Source organism: Bombus fervidus, chromosome 7, assembly GCF_041682495.2.
Source record: "Bombus fervidus isolate BK054 chromosome 7, iyBomFerv1, whole genome shotgun sequence".
In the NCBI taxonomy this organism is placed as follows: Eukaryota; Metazoa; Arthropoda; class Insecta; order Hymenoptera; family Apidae; genus Bombus; species Bombus fervidus.
In genome coordinates this window covers 8,883,311-8,898,385 of record NC_091523.1, presented here as the reverse complement: position 1 = coordinate 8,898,385, position 15,075 = coordinate 8,883,311, and the positions used below count along the sequence as shown (strand labels likewise).

At 41.1% G+C, this 15,075-nt stretch overlaps 1 protein-coding gene and 1 long non-coding RNA gene across 2 annotated transcripts in view; one reads left to right on the top strand and one right to left on the bottom strand.

The window, feature by feature from the left end:
• The window catches only part of LOC139988950 (uncharacterized), a 229,357-nt gene that overhangs the window by 129,115 nt on the left and 85,167 nt on the right, over nucleotides 1-15,075 (bottom strand). The gene's annotated exons all lie outside the window — the stretch shown is intronic.
• The window catches only part of Optix (optix), a 51,704-nt gene continuing 46,613 nt past the window's right edge, over nucleotides 9,985-15,075 (top strand). The window contains exon 1 of the mRNA XM_072006751.1: nucleotides 9,985-11,415. Coding sequence (XP_071862852.1) covers nucleotides 10,772-11,415 — 644 coding nt within the window. The 5' untranslated portion in view covers nucleotides 9,985-10,771. The remainder of the gene's footprint in view (nucleotides 11,416-15,075) is intronic.

The following is a 15,075-nucleotide window of genomic DNA, read 5'->3' as shown; positions in this document are numbered from 1 at the left end:
AGAAACGTAAAAGGAAAGGAGGGAATCAGTGGGCGAGGAAGAGTCGAAGGTGGAATGAAAAAAAGCGTGGAACGTTTAATCGGCGCACGGCAAGCTCTCTCTCTTTTTCTCTCTCGCCCTTTCTCCCTGTTTCTCCCTCTCTCTCTTTTGGTATATATTTGAAAGGAAAAAGAGGAAAAAAGAAAAGGGGTGGCGCGTTGAAAAAGCCTGTCGCTACGAGTCTTCCGTATTTCGGATATAACGGTGAACGATGAGGTTTTTTCCAGCGCGAAGGAAAAAGCGCGTCGGCCAGATGAACGCGCAAACAGGATTCCGCGGAAAAGCAATTTTTTAATAAATCCTGTTTGCACCGGGATATATTTTCTACGACGTGCGTCGCTTTAAAGTTTGACGACGGAGTCGGGCTGTACGTCGCTCCATTTCAAAAATGAATCGCGGGTAATCCGTAAGACAGAGCCGCGTAACGATTAATTATGCGCCACCGTTAATACTATCACGGCTATTTTCATTACTTTATAGTACGATATAATTCAGCAGCTCGTGTAATTTTACTTTTCCTATCATGCCGCGATGCGAAAAATTTCAAACAGTTTAATAATATAACATAGCGGCTGCAAGAGTCGAACGAAACGAAATCCTAAAGCAGTCGCGAGAAACATTGGGTCTATGGAGGACTTGTGTAGAGGATGGTTAATCGTGAGATTTATTAGACGAGATTGCTCGTTGTTCAAACCGTCAAGTATATTTAAAATGTTAAATAAATAAGTACAGATAATGTTCTAACGGATTCGCTAAGACAGTGTATAAGTCGCAGAACAAGATCGCTAATAACTCGTTGATAATTGATAGACACTCGGTAGATACTCATAGATACTAACTTCCTTACGATCGCGTCCGTTTATTTTACTGGTCGGAAAATTCAAATTCGTCTTCGTTTGATGGTTGCACGTAGCGGCGACATTGTTTTGTCCGAAGTTTATTTATTATTACATTATGTGTATGCTAACGATATTGCTACTCCGAGGCAAAACAACAACATAATTTGAATTGTCCTCTAGCTCATGCGCCGCTACAAGTCCGTTAGAAACGGAAAGATCGAGAAATAAAATAAAAAAGACAACGTTCGTTTAATTGCTTTATTTTAAACGGAGTAATAATTGAAAAATAAAGAACACGTTAAACGTCGACGGGAAAGAAAGAGGGTCGTACGAGACGTCGATTCAAGGCCCGCCACGAGGTGGCTGGTCGAACGAAACAAGGGAAACAAAACCAGCATGGATTCCAACAAGGTACGATATTATCTGGCAGAAAGAAGGCGCGGCACAGCTTCCCGGCTAAGATAGTGGAATTAGTGGAAGTCTCGTTAACGACCTCATTAACTCACGGTTAGAGTCGATGGAGGGCCGGGTTAGAAGGCAGCCTGCCCAGAAAAGTAAAACAAACAAATGGCCGTGGCGCCATCGCGCAGATGAGTCCTGTCAAGACTTTGGAACGAATTCCGCGCCGATCCACGCCAGCTTTTCCTTCACCGTCTACGTCTAACCCCTCGGTCGCGTCGCGGCCGTTTCAAACCTCAAATTTCATCCCCGGCTTTCCAAGTTTCCTCTGTAAACATAGCACGAGGAGGGACATCCCCGGCGCCACTTGCAACTTCTCGACAATGACCTACCCAAAAATCGACTTCTCGACTTCTTTTGCTGCATTTTACTAGTCTGCCTCTCAGCCCACCTACTTTCATCTTTCGGACGCCTTTGTTAGCTGATCGTAATAGATAAGAAGAAGTTAATCTTCGGAATACATCGTCGAGCAAATGGTAAACGAGCGACGACGATGAGTATCGTAAAACGAAATGGTGTTGAAACAAGTTGATGAAATATAAATTCCAGATACGTTCGATATTCTTACAGAGAAGATTTTAATACACCAAAATTACACACGATTACATCTTCGACGAAACATGCCTACGTGTCTGCACCGGTGAAAACCAGCCACATCTGTATAACACATTCTTCCGAATTCGGATGGCTTAAACGAATGCAGAAAAGTCGAAGAACAGAGTCAAGAGAACGGTAGAAAACCAAGCTACAACGCAAACATCGAAGTATCGCACAGAGAACAATCGAATCCCTGAATCTTCCTTTCAAATCGCACCATTCAACAACGGGTTTTTCCGCTAATTTTGTTCTCTACTTTATGTTTTCAATCCTTCTTTCGTCTTGAGGATAATTCTATTGATTGATCACGGTGGATACGAAGTTAAGCTTTCAAGTACATATGTACTTTGTCGAGGAAATACCAAATGAGCGAGGGTTAGAAGAACATTCCAAAGGATATAGTTGAAAGAGTATAGTTGAAAGAAGCGTACGGAAGATGAATTTGTAACACGTACGATAAACTGTAAAGAAGATTTTAATAGAGAGGAATCTGATTGGACCCCAGTCCCGGAATACACTCGCACGCAAGATTGCGGAATAATACAGAGGCCGGGCCGAGCAACGCCCCATTAGCACGTCGTTAAATAATAAAGCCTCCATATTAGGCACCCTATAGCCCGCACAACCAGAAGAGGATTATTCCACAACGATATGTGTAACGCTCCCCATTTCTCTGTACCGGCAACCAACACCGTTAGGCTGGTGTCGTGCACGAAAACTCCTCGTACGTTCGGATAGAACTGTGCTTGCGTTCGATGGAATCGTTTCGACGAGTGATTTGCACGATTTAATCCTGGGACAAACAGGAACGTTTTATTCGACTGTGTAATACATACAGAGTAATCCCGTGCGCGTTTGCAGCGGTGCCTTGTTAGCTTTTAAACGTTACCAAACGCGTAATCCTTGAGTATTCGATTATAAAGCGTAGATACGGTTTGTACAGGGGTGATTGTCTAAGTATAAATCGCGAAAAGAATATTACGCTACATCGGAACTGTTAAATTTGTCCAAACAATGATTTCGGGTCTGCCTCGATATTCTATCGTTTCTGGAAGAATCAACGCAGACTCGCATCTCAGACAAAAGTTAGGTAAGTACATAAAATGATACATTTTATTCTAAATTTTCACATTTTTGTTGCAGCTCGTTTAATGCGTTTTAACGTTCGAACGGAATTTTTTATTAAAACGTATTTTAATCGAAATGATCCTTCGCTTACGATACAACGACATACTTAAAATCATATTTATCAGATACAGTAAATACGAGCATGTAATTTCAAAATATTAAAAGAAAAGTTAAAAGAAAGATATATTCGAACGTATTACAAAGTTCAATAAATTGCCGCAAATAATTAACACGCCAACTTCTTCTTCCTCCACTTGAAATTCTATCTTCAAGATAACGTTGAAAATCCTCATTTCGAATCAACGAATCAACAAAAATTCAGTCCTGGAAAAATCAACATTCGTTTCTCTTATATCTTGCATGTCCACAACGTCGAATCAGCGGAACGTCCTCGCATGCTCGATATTCTAATCCGTAGAGACATCGGGTGCGGCGTGTGCGTAATTCATTATGCGTGTCGCGAGCGCGGACACAATGTATCCGGGCGATACGCGGCGGCGAACGCCGTCCGACGTTTTCCTTTCTTTGGTTTCTAGACCGTGATTAATCTACCCTCGGTAACGAGTCCCGCTTGACAGTTCTCATCGCGGAAAGTAATAGCGGTGCCCGATGGAATTCAATGAAAGAACCTTTGTACGGGGGCCCGGTACACGCGAGATGACGCCTTGTTACCGGTACGAGCGGAGAACGCGTGATAAGAGGAGCGAATATTTCTCTCTCGCCCTCTCGTCGAGTGAGAGATTTCCCCCGTCGAGTTTGAGGAACGTGGTCGAAAAGATGGAAGGTTGTTGGAAGCAACGAACGAGCAATTGCTTTGGAAACTGGAACAAGTTGGGACATACACCGCCGTTCCTAAGGATTAGAACATTAGCGTAAGGTAAAGTATACAATAAAAAGTATAGCTGTAAAATCATTAGGAAATTATTGATACTGAAATATTATCAATTATTTAACTGTATTTAAAGATATCGTATATGGATGATGAGGATTGATGAGGTAATCGCGATAGGAATAAACGTTTCTGTTAGTAACAGTTAATTTTTTCAAGAGTCTCGCGTGTTGTTAGTGAATTGTAAAAACACAAAGTGTCTAAGTTTGGTAGTTTTAACGTTAAAGCTTATCGTTATAACATTTCGTATGAAACTTTAGACGAAAGCGTTTATGTATATTTCGAGTATTATAATACCAATCTGATCAATTATACGGAGGCAATAGCATTATGTTAATTTTCTTTATGCGTGTCCGTGACATATCTGGAACGCAGCTTTAATCAGTTTTAATATTTGTATTACGAAGTTTCACGTTATATCCAGCCCTATGTGTGTTATAAATCATTCCACAAGTTTGATTCTTCTCTGAATTTCCCTTTTCATCTGTTTCAATTTTGTTTGAAAATTTGACGCGATTGCAAAGGCGAATAGGTAATTGTTAATTCTGCGGCTCTTGCACCTAATTTCTGCAAACTTTCATCGTGTACTTTCGATCATTATCCTGCACCAATGTAAAGTCATAAACCTCCGATCTCTTCTTTCATCGTCTGAATCAATTATCACGGTATTATAGAGATCAACAGACATCCTAATACTTCTGAACGACAGTGTAGATGCGTGGTGCAGCAGCGAAGAAAAGAAGAAGCAGATGGGAAAAGAAAATGGTAAAATGCTTGTCGTGCGACGAAATCATTTGTCTAGGAAGGTCAGCAAACAAACGGACACCAGCGGCCGATAGATCGATCCGCGTAATCGGAGGTTTGATGATGGAACGGTGTAATACTCACAGCCTGCCTGTCGTTATCGCGACATTTATCTGCGAGACATTTCGCACCCCGATATTCTATTATATTCGACGGCAAATGTAATTCATCATTCAATCGTGGCGCATGGTCGGTCATCGTTAAACGCGTTTATCCGTCACGTTCCTTAGTACATAATTAAGAATGAAATTTCGCGTAGTCGACGTAAAACACCAATGACTTGTACGAGCTGCTGGGAATTTTGAATTTTAATTTATACAACTCGCTATTAATTCTCCGAAGTTTGACGTTTGTCTCCTTACGAAAAAAATAAAATTGCAACAATTTGTTCGCTGTCTTTTTACATCGATTTGAAATTGGGGAAATGATTACGTGTAGCTATGGAATAAGTAAAACGTATCTATACGTTTACAGTGCAGGGTAATGGCGTTATAGTTGATTAATAAGCTACGAATGTTTAGGAAAATTTTCAAATATTTTTACGAACGCTACCGAGGAAATGAAACCTAATCAAAAATCTCTTTCATTTACTATATAATAGAAATTTGCTTTTGGGTATCCTATCATCTTTAAAATTCCCATGAATTCATAAACACATTTACTCATTGATACATGCCTATTCTGTTCGAAATTTGTGAAACAATATGCAACAGTTTAAGAAAGTTTGAAAGAACATCGTAATTAAAGAAACTAATTGATTTTAATAATACACTCGCACATTGGCCGATTACGTGTATTTATTGACAATGTTTGCGAGAACTATCTGCAAACAATTGTGCGTCCGTTATCGCATTATGCAATACGCGTATTCCAACGTCGCCTATGCAACTCTACAAACACGTATCTGTTCGTTCGTGCCTACTAATGCGTGCAATCAGAGGAATTTATCCATTAGACGGGACGATTAATTGCTCACCATTCACGAAGATTAAAGACAGGTGAAGGTCAACGAAGAATCCGCGCCGTACTAAACTCGGTTAGAGAGTCACGATCAGGATCGCATAACCTCATCCATTAACCGAAATTAGCAACAATTTTCTGGCAAATATAGAGGATCCCTATCGATACGCATCTCTCTATTTATCAAAAATATTCTCTGTCCGAATATCAATTTGAATCGTGCATTCACGTCGAACGCAAACGCATTTATATTAATCACTGATATATTTATCAATGCGCGTTTAATTAAATAGAATTGCAGCCGTCCGAAACAAACGCCGACGATTAGAATTTAGCAGCTGTGCAAGTCCGTCAGGTCTGTAGTTGGAATAAAGTGATTAACGTTTATCAGTAGCCACCAGAAAGAGTTAATATATATATATAGTGATCATAGAGGCGCGAGCATTGATAATTACTTATACAACTGACATTTTCCATTTATAAATCCGTTTAAAATAAATTACGTCTATCCATCGATTGATAACCGATAAAATTTGCTGGGAAGAAAATAAATGATTTCTATAATCTGTATCTTAATTTACGTCTACAACTTCAACTATACATTTTGTTTAAAAATATGAAAGTGACCAGATGTTTTTGACCGGAGTCTGCAAGACCAGAGGAAATGTAAAATTGTCACATAGTACAGGCAACAGTTCAAGGAACGTACAAGAGTAGAATAAAACCACCAGTCGTAGGATAATTGAGCCCTAAGTTCGGTAAGTAAGTATCTACCATGTCTGAATTCTGGCGGTCAGTTGGTAGTTTTAGCAGGGATCCTTTGGTAATTCCAGCAGGGATCCGTTGGTAGTTTCAGCAGGGATCCGTTGGTACCTCTTCATTGAGTCTTTTATTACATGTACCTAGTCGACTCGTGGACGTCTATTGTATTGTTAAGACCGATGGGAAAAACCCAGGAATTGTCACTTTCCAAGTATTCTACAACGCACGAGAGAAACATATTTTGGATTGAAATAAATCATATTCTAAGCACATTACACTTGATTTTCAACGTCTTCGACCAAAATAGAACATTCTGTCTTTATTGTAAATTTTTAGAGAATTCCCATTTTTCTAGCATGTTTTGTTATAAATTCGATAATTGATATTTCAGTTATAAATAGTTATAAATAGTTAGGTTGATAATACTTTTTATACATATAAAAATAATGCTAAGGAAAACATAATATGTATATATTACTAAACTGCAGATATTATATACATTATTAGATGACAGGCAGCTTATACGTTAGTAGATCCCAGGTATTATATGTGTATAGTAAAAATGTCGTATAATTAGCCTCTTCTTTTAGCACTTTTCAACAGGTTTACGACATAGCCTATAATACTTCTCTATTACTAACCTTAAGTTTCAACATAAAATTTGGGAACAGTTTGAGCACACCTAATTTGACATTCGAATTCGTTTGAGATATAAAAATTCAATAGTCGTCTTAAGTGCGCAAACATCTTTGACTTACCTGTTTACTAATGCATTTACTGTCAGGATATATTACTACCATAGTTATTACTAAAACTCATTAAACCTTAGAAAATAAATATATAAGGCTTAATATATGAGGTTATATATTAATGAATAGAAACAAATGGGAACCCGATCCCTCATTATCAAGCAGATTACCATCGAAGATAATATACACAATATACAAAAATTGACAAAAGAAAAGAAATATTTCATTTATGCAAACTAGCGGAAGTAAATAGTATTTCACGCTACCTACCTCTTGGAAACGAGGAGAAAGTGATAGCTACAAAAGTGGCAACTTTCCTTTATTCCTTCGATAATAAAATCGAGTCATTATCCGAGTTTAACGTTAAGCGATTTCACGCTATGGCAATTAAAATTTTGAACACTAACACTGGTCTATCGTACGCGCGCGTACTTGCATCACTATCAAGCAATGACTGTTAAAAAGTGTATTTGTTTCTGCTTACTTTATTACCTGTGAGGTGACGCAAACGGATGGATGGTAGCTCTTAATCGGAAGAACGCAGGTAATTACGACGAGAAGGATGTCTTTCGAAAAACTCGTAATCCAGCTTCTCCCGTAATACGATTTAACTAGGGCCAATCGGTCTGGTATCGGTCGTATAACGGAACGAAGGATTGCAAAACGAGACCAATCGACGGCATCATCGACGCTCGAGATTATATTTCCTTCCATTTCGTTCGAGTGACGCGATATCCAAGAAACTTATCCGAAAATAAATGCCAAGACTACGGGAGAGATAGGTTGACGACAAGTCACGTGTTTTATTTCTTACGAGAGAAGAATTAAATTTAAAATTCAAATATATCGCTGCACGCGTTTGTGAAAATTATCTTTTTATTCGGTTTTAGAAACTGCCGTTTCAACCTCCTCGCAATCACAAATCGTCGTAAAGTTAAAATATCGAAGACATTCAAATTTATAATAATAATTTACGGGTTGTTTCTGCGAGATCTACATCTTCGAACCAAAGATATCACAGATCGTTTTCATTTTCAACAACTTGTAGCAAAATACTATTCTTTGGTCATAAAGTGACGTTTAATATCAAAAACTTAACGAGTTCCTGAACCCTGGTCTTGGTATACTTTCAGCCGATCGCTCTTTCCTTGTTGTCTAAATAATATTTACAATAATTCGTGGAAATATTAGGCAGATTTTACGAGAAGATTTTGCCAGGTTATTCTATCAATTCGTCTAAGTCGGTGTTAAGGGTTGCTATATGGAATGGCATGTAAGTTGTTTGAAGGTAAGCAGAGGTGAAGTATGGTGAAAAAGTTGGTAAAAAGGCTGACGACCAATATCGTGAAGGTAGGAAAGTAGACACGTCGGCCTGGATACGTCAGAGTTACAAATCAGAATATTTATCACGAGACTGAAGCTGCTGCGGCGGCTGTGCGTTCGATAAAACGGAGACGCCTTCGGCGCCGTCGCGCGTCCTCGGCTTCTCGATACGCGTGCACCTGTCGTCTTGACGAGAAATGAAATCTAGTCGCGTGTCGATAAAGGGCTTCTGTCCGTATTGCCCCGATATCGGCGTCGTGAAATTCTGTCGAAGTCGCGACAAATGAAAAATGGCGCAAGAGTCCGTAAGTTCAACGTCCTCTTTTCGTTGGATGCGCCAACAAAGAGACGACATTTCGATCCTTCGAAACTACGAATGTGTAATTTAACCACAGAAAAATCTTCGGAAAAAATTGCGGAAAGTTCTTAACGGCGATAAAAATCCTATTAAAATGGAGCTTCGAACATGTCTGCGCTAAAACGAACATAACTTATAGCCAAGACGCGATTGAAACATCCCCCGGAAGCACATGCACGAATCCCACGTTTCCGAAACGTGAAACGGAAATGAAAAGAGAATGTTCTCTAGAAAGCAGAGATTTTTATAGAAAGATGCCAAACGTCGAGACGAGAATCGCGAGAAAGTGATGGCGCGAGCAGAACATAGTGACAGAGAAACAGAGAGGCGAAAAGCCGATGGACCTTAGAGTCGTGGATGTTGCACGAGAACGAGAGCGGCGAGTCTGGTCTCGAAAGCAGTTCGTCGAGAGATCACGGCAGCAGGAGCAACAGAAGGTACGGAACGGCAGCAGGAACGGCAGCAGTTGAACGTGGGGATCATGCCTTCGTTCCCCGCGTCCTTGCTTCCACCCCACTTTTCCATACTCTCCATCCCACTTTCTGCTCGGCGAATCGATCGTGCTCTCTCTCTCCGTGTTCCCTCGTCTCTCTCGCTTTATGGTTCGCGCGAGAGGTAAGGGGATACGAGGGACGTCTCTGGCGGGAGCATTCGCGGATCGTTGGCAGGGGTATGGGTTACGGCACGAGGAGCGAAGGGGATGATCGAAGGAATAGACAGAGAGTGGGGGCGATGTGGATTGCGGAAAGGTTTTGGTGGGGTGCGAACGGTGTGGTGCTGGATAGCACGTGGAAGGGATAATTAAACGGGCACACACGTGAACACGGACGCTGGTTACGGAAGGACGAAGAAAGGTTACCATGGTAACGTGGATGGGATCCGGCCAATCCCAGTTTGGCTGATGGGCGTGGCTTGTACATTGGCCCCCCGAGCATCAGTATAGCCGTCTCTTTTTCTCCAGCTACCCCTCTGTTGGTGTTTCAAACCAGGGGCAGGGAGAAAGGACGAGGACACGAAAGTGGAAGTAGGAAAGAGAGAGGGAGGAAGCGAAAGAGAGATGTAGAGGTAGGTCGCAAGAGTCGGCGGGACTACCCGGTTGTAACGGGCGCGTACAAACGTATCATGCTGGGTAGGGCCGGTGCCGAGATGCCGGCTTGTAAACGAAACCAGTTTGCTATACGATACGATCCAGGCAACAGCGGCCTCGCGTGATATCCCCACGGCTGAGAAGAACGTCAACGTGTGCTATTGCGTCCGATGTGACCCCGTAGGATATCTACTTGGAGAATGTTACTTGCACCGGGGTTCATCTGACGGATAGCGTTCGGGGGTGAGATTCAGTCAGCGAGAGACGAAGCAACGGACAGCAACCAATGGTTCATTCGTTGCGAACCGACCGTTCCCGAATGTTACCCGAAACTATCCTGCGAACCCTTCGTATTTCTGGAAAGGAAAAACTCGTATTTCTCGACGAACCGTATTCCGTAAATCATGTATCGTTCTTCGCTGCAGAAACATTGGAAACAACATCACCCCTCGTGTCATTAGAAACTGGTGAACATTTTGTGTCCAATCAGTTGAAACAGTATATTCAGTGCAAACTATTCGTGAAGTGAGTTGTACCTTGATGGTCGAGAGTTCCATAGAAGTGATCGAGCAGCTAAGAAGTTGAGTAAGATTCGAGTCGAGACAACAGGATGAAAAGCGCCAAAAGTAAACACAAACCGAGTCGGAGAGTTTCTTAGGTTATCGTGTGGAATCGTCAGTTATATGTGGCAAAATCGATGTATTGACAAAGTTATCAGTGAAAAGGTTATCTTAGAGCACACGAAATACGTGGATCGTAGAAAGGTAACCAAAAGAGATGTCGGCTGTTGCACCAGCGGGTACCGGTGCCACAGCACCCACAACCAATGGTCCAATAGTACCTGCTCCTGTTTTTGCATTGCCAACATTATCATTCACCGTCGGCCAGGTTGCCACCGTCTGCGAGACCCTCGAAGAAAGCGGCGATATCGAGAGACTGGCGAGATTCCTCTGGAGTCTGCCAGTAGCTCATCCAAACATTCAAGAGTTGAATCAAAGCGAGGCCGTACTGAGAGCTAGAGCAATTGTCGCGTTTCATTCGGGCCACTATAGAGAATTGTACGCCATACTGGAGAGACATAAGTTTACCAAGGACTCTCATGGTAAACTTCAAGCGATGTGGCTGGAGGCGCATTATCAAGAAGCTGAGAAGCTTCGTGGAAGACCACTGGGTCCAGTGGATAAGTACAGAGTTCGCAAGAAATTTCCGTTGCCGAGGACTATCTGGGATGGAGAACAGAAAACTCATTGCTTCAAGGAGAGGACTAGATCGTTGCTGAGGGAATGGTATCTTCAAGATCCGTATCCGAATCCTGGGAAGAAGAGAGAATTGGCTGCTGCCACGGGGCTCACTCCTACCCAAGTTGGAAATTGGTTCAAGAACAGAAGACAAAGGGATCGGGCTGCTGCTGCGAAAAATAGGTACATTTATTATATTCTTGTTTATCGATACATCGTTTACTGATTGAAACAACTGTCATGCTGGGTTAATTGTTTCTCAGTTAAAGAAATTACGAACAACGAGTTATTAATAGAACGAGAAATAATTCCTTCGATCGACGCAATTACCTTTTAAGTTTCTAAGAGACACTGTTTTAGTATATCGTAGGACGAAGAAGAATATATTAAGCTTATTGAAAAGAATATATATATATATATATATATATATATATAGTGATCTATTTCACGTTACTATTATTAGTCACGCGATCACGAGTGCTATGTTTAATTTAACGGAATTTAATTTAGCCAGTGAGAAAGTTTATTTTATAATAAATCGGAAGTCGATTAACAAATTCTTATACGTTGCGTTTTTATACGTGAACGATTGCGGTTAGTTGCAGGACGCGAAAGTTTTGTTCATTAAGTAGCGTTTAATGGAAGTTAATCGCGAAACGATTAGTGGTTTAGGTCCCTTTAGTCAGATTGTTGTGCTGTGTCCTCGGCAAACGAGCCTTTGTGCTGGTCCCAAGGTCCCCGCGTCGAGGGTCGCGTAATTTCATTTTGACGTCCGACGGAGGGTCGCTGCCGTCGGGCGTACAACGATTTTCGAATTACGTCTTTCAAATTGTATTTCGTCGATGCTTTCCTCTCCTTTCGTCCCACGATACGTCCTCTGCATAGACGAGTCCTGCCCAAATCGACTCTGAACACCGTCCCAGTCAATTTCGTGGCGCTCTCCTGTTTCAAACAGGATATGAAACGAGCTATCGAATGATATAACCAGATCTATCTTTCAACATCTTCTTGCATCATTAATGGATATTTCATCCGGCGATTTCTATCGCCAATTAAATTATTTGCCAACATTTAAATAATCGTAAATTAACGGTTATAAAGTTCGTTTATTTTATTCTACGGGCTAGAATTCTCTTGGGAAATAAAAAATTTAATTTTAGCGTCTTAGGATAGATAAAGAGAGACGTATAATACAACGGTTGATATAGACAGATCATCTAACGGATTACCAAGCAGAACCGCGCCGTAACTGTCGAGGCGCTTTCGACTGTTCTACCGCTACTAAAATAAAAGAAAAGAACGTGATAATCCGCTCCAATCTCGATTAGTCACGACTGATCGTCGCTAAGAGGTCGACGTTCGGGCGTCGATCGTAGAAAAAGCAGCTGCACAACCTGTCGTTCCGATTCGAAGCACCTCGGTCTTGGGCAACGCCTGGTGGCAATATTGTACGAATACTTGCCGAGACCGAATAGCGTTAACATTGTTTCCGTTATAGGATCCTAAGGTTGGTTTTCCCCACAATCCTTGTACCTGCAAGTTCTACTAAATTTCTCTGTATTTCTGATGTCAGAAACCTCGAGGAACGAACCCAAATTTCTCTTTGATTTACGACTTTATGAATGGTCGTTCGAAAAACCTTTTACAAATTTTGTGTGCCTCGTGTACACAAGTTCGCATGCATATGCTTCACACGTGTTAAAGTATTTTATGACACCGTAAAGGTTCAAATGCTTGAAGAATTGAATACCCTTCGGCGTAACGAAAGCATACAAGCATGCATTTTGACATTCTTTCGTAGCGCACATCTTCAGAGTCGAGGAAGAAAATGAAAACACGTTTAATGTTTCAAATTACTTTAAGTCTTACGATGGAAAAAGCATTTTAAAGATCAGTACGCTATAAGAGACGCGTTCAGTTCTACCTTTTCCACAAACTATTAATAAACTCGAAGATTCGCTGCAATGTAAGATAAAAGTTTGTTTTAAACGAACGTGTCATTTTACTCGCACATGGAACCACGAATTCGTATTTTCTTTCTTTTTTTTTTTTTTTTTATGTCGACAGCTAGTAAATTCGCTAGTTCAAAATCGTCTCGACCCAGATTCTTGGTCATGCTCGGACATCTGTAATTACTGTGCCCTGAATGAAGTCATTAATAGTTATTACCTACGTCTATGCTGTAATTGATATATCGTTAACGACCGAGGATCGTCCGACTATACTGGTCTAATTGATCTTGATGAGGCCGCACAACGGGAAAAAGATTACACGTTTCAGTCTTGCGCTTGTCTTTACTCTGCATCCAGATCGTTTCCTTACAGCTTCAACTTCCTACGAATTCTAGTAATTTTGGAATTTGCATTTGGATACCCGGTCTTCGAATCGCTAGCATCGTTCTCCGGGTATTCGATAGCGATGATTTTTGTTCAATTAGTAGTCTCGAAATTACATTCAACGTGTATACACTGCTCGGCTATTCGAACGTACTGCGTTTCAAAGTAGAGAAAGTAATTGCAGGTCAGACGTTACTTCTGCGGCACTAATTGGCATCAGTGTCTGTAGTAAGGTTTTTTCAAATTTCAAATTTCGTGTTTCAAATATCGAGTTTTGAAACTTCAGACATCGACTTTCAAACGATACAATTTTTATTTCTTATTTTAAATTTTAAACTTTCACACGTCATTTTCATAGCAACTAGTCTCTAATAGTTTGTAACATAAAACCATTCACACGATAACGTTGAATATTCAATAAACGTTTGAAGAGGATTGGAAATGCAATTCGCTTGTTTCCATTGCTAAATCGAAAGAGTTCAACGACATGAAATTACTTTCATTAACGACAGAAAAAAGCTTAGAAAACAGAAAGAAGGACTTTGATTTGTTATGAATTTGCAAAGGAATGACCTCCGAGGGTTGTAAATGCCCTGATGACCATTTCTCTTTACTTTTCCGGCGATAGAAGCTGTGTATTCTAGTCAGGTTATTCGACAATGGCCTTACCCGTACCTATCGTTACCCCAGCGTAACGACATTCCGTTTCTGGCCTGGAGCCACATTTTTCCTGCACGTAATCCTGCGAATCCCCCGGACGAATCCTCCTCCTCTTCCCTTACGTACCCACATCCTGGCCCGACGCGTACCAAAAGCTTCGACTGCTTCGCTAAAAAACATCGATTCGTGTATTGAACTCGACGTCCGTACAAAATACTTCTATATCGCAGTTATCCCTTCCTCTTCTTTCTTTTTTTTTTTTTTTTTTCTCCCTCTGCCCCCATTCCCATTTGTCATTCACTGGCGCTCGAAACATCCGAGCGCAACATTTTTCACCGCAAGAATTACCCGTAAACCCTCTTGAAACAGCCAATAACCATACAAAACAGATCCACGATCTAAAATACCACAAGAATCCATCATCGATTTTAGATTTAGTTCCTCGAATCGGAGAAACGATTAAAACACGTTATTCCTAACAGGATTTTACCAGTATACGGGGTAAAAGGGAACACGAAAAGATGATCTTGTTGCGTTTACGTATATACATATGCTGTGTGTATGTATATATATATATGTATACGTCTATATATGTATATGTATATACACATACACACACATGCGCGATCGTTTCGTCGGTATAATGCTATCGCAACGCGAAATTCCCTTAGTGATGCATTTTCAGCATCGGGCACGGAGGTAATACAGGCGTCCGGGTCTCCTCCAACGTTAGGTATAGTCGTCGTCATTTCGCTCAGGGTGGGTTAGGTAGACACTGTAGACAGGATACAGTGCCCGCCCCGAGGATCCTGCAAGGTCCTTTCAGGAACGTCGATCCGCATACTAG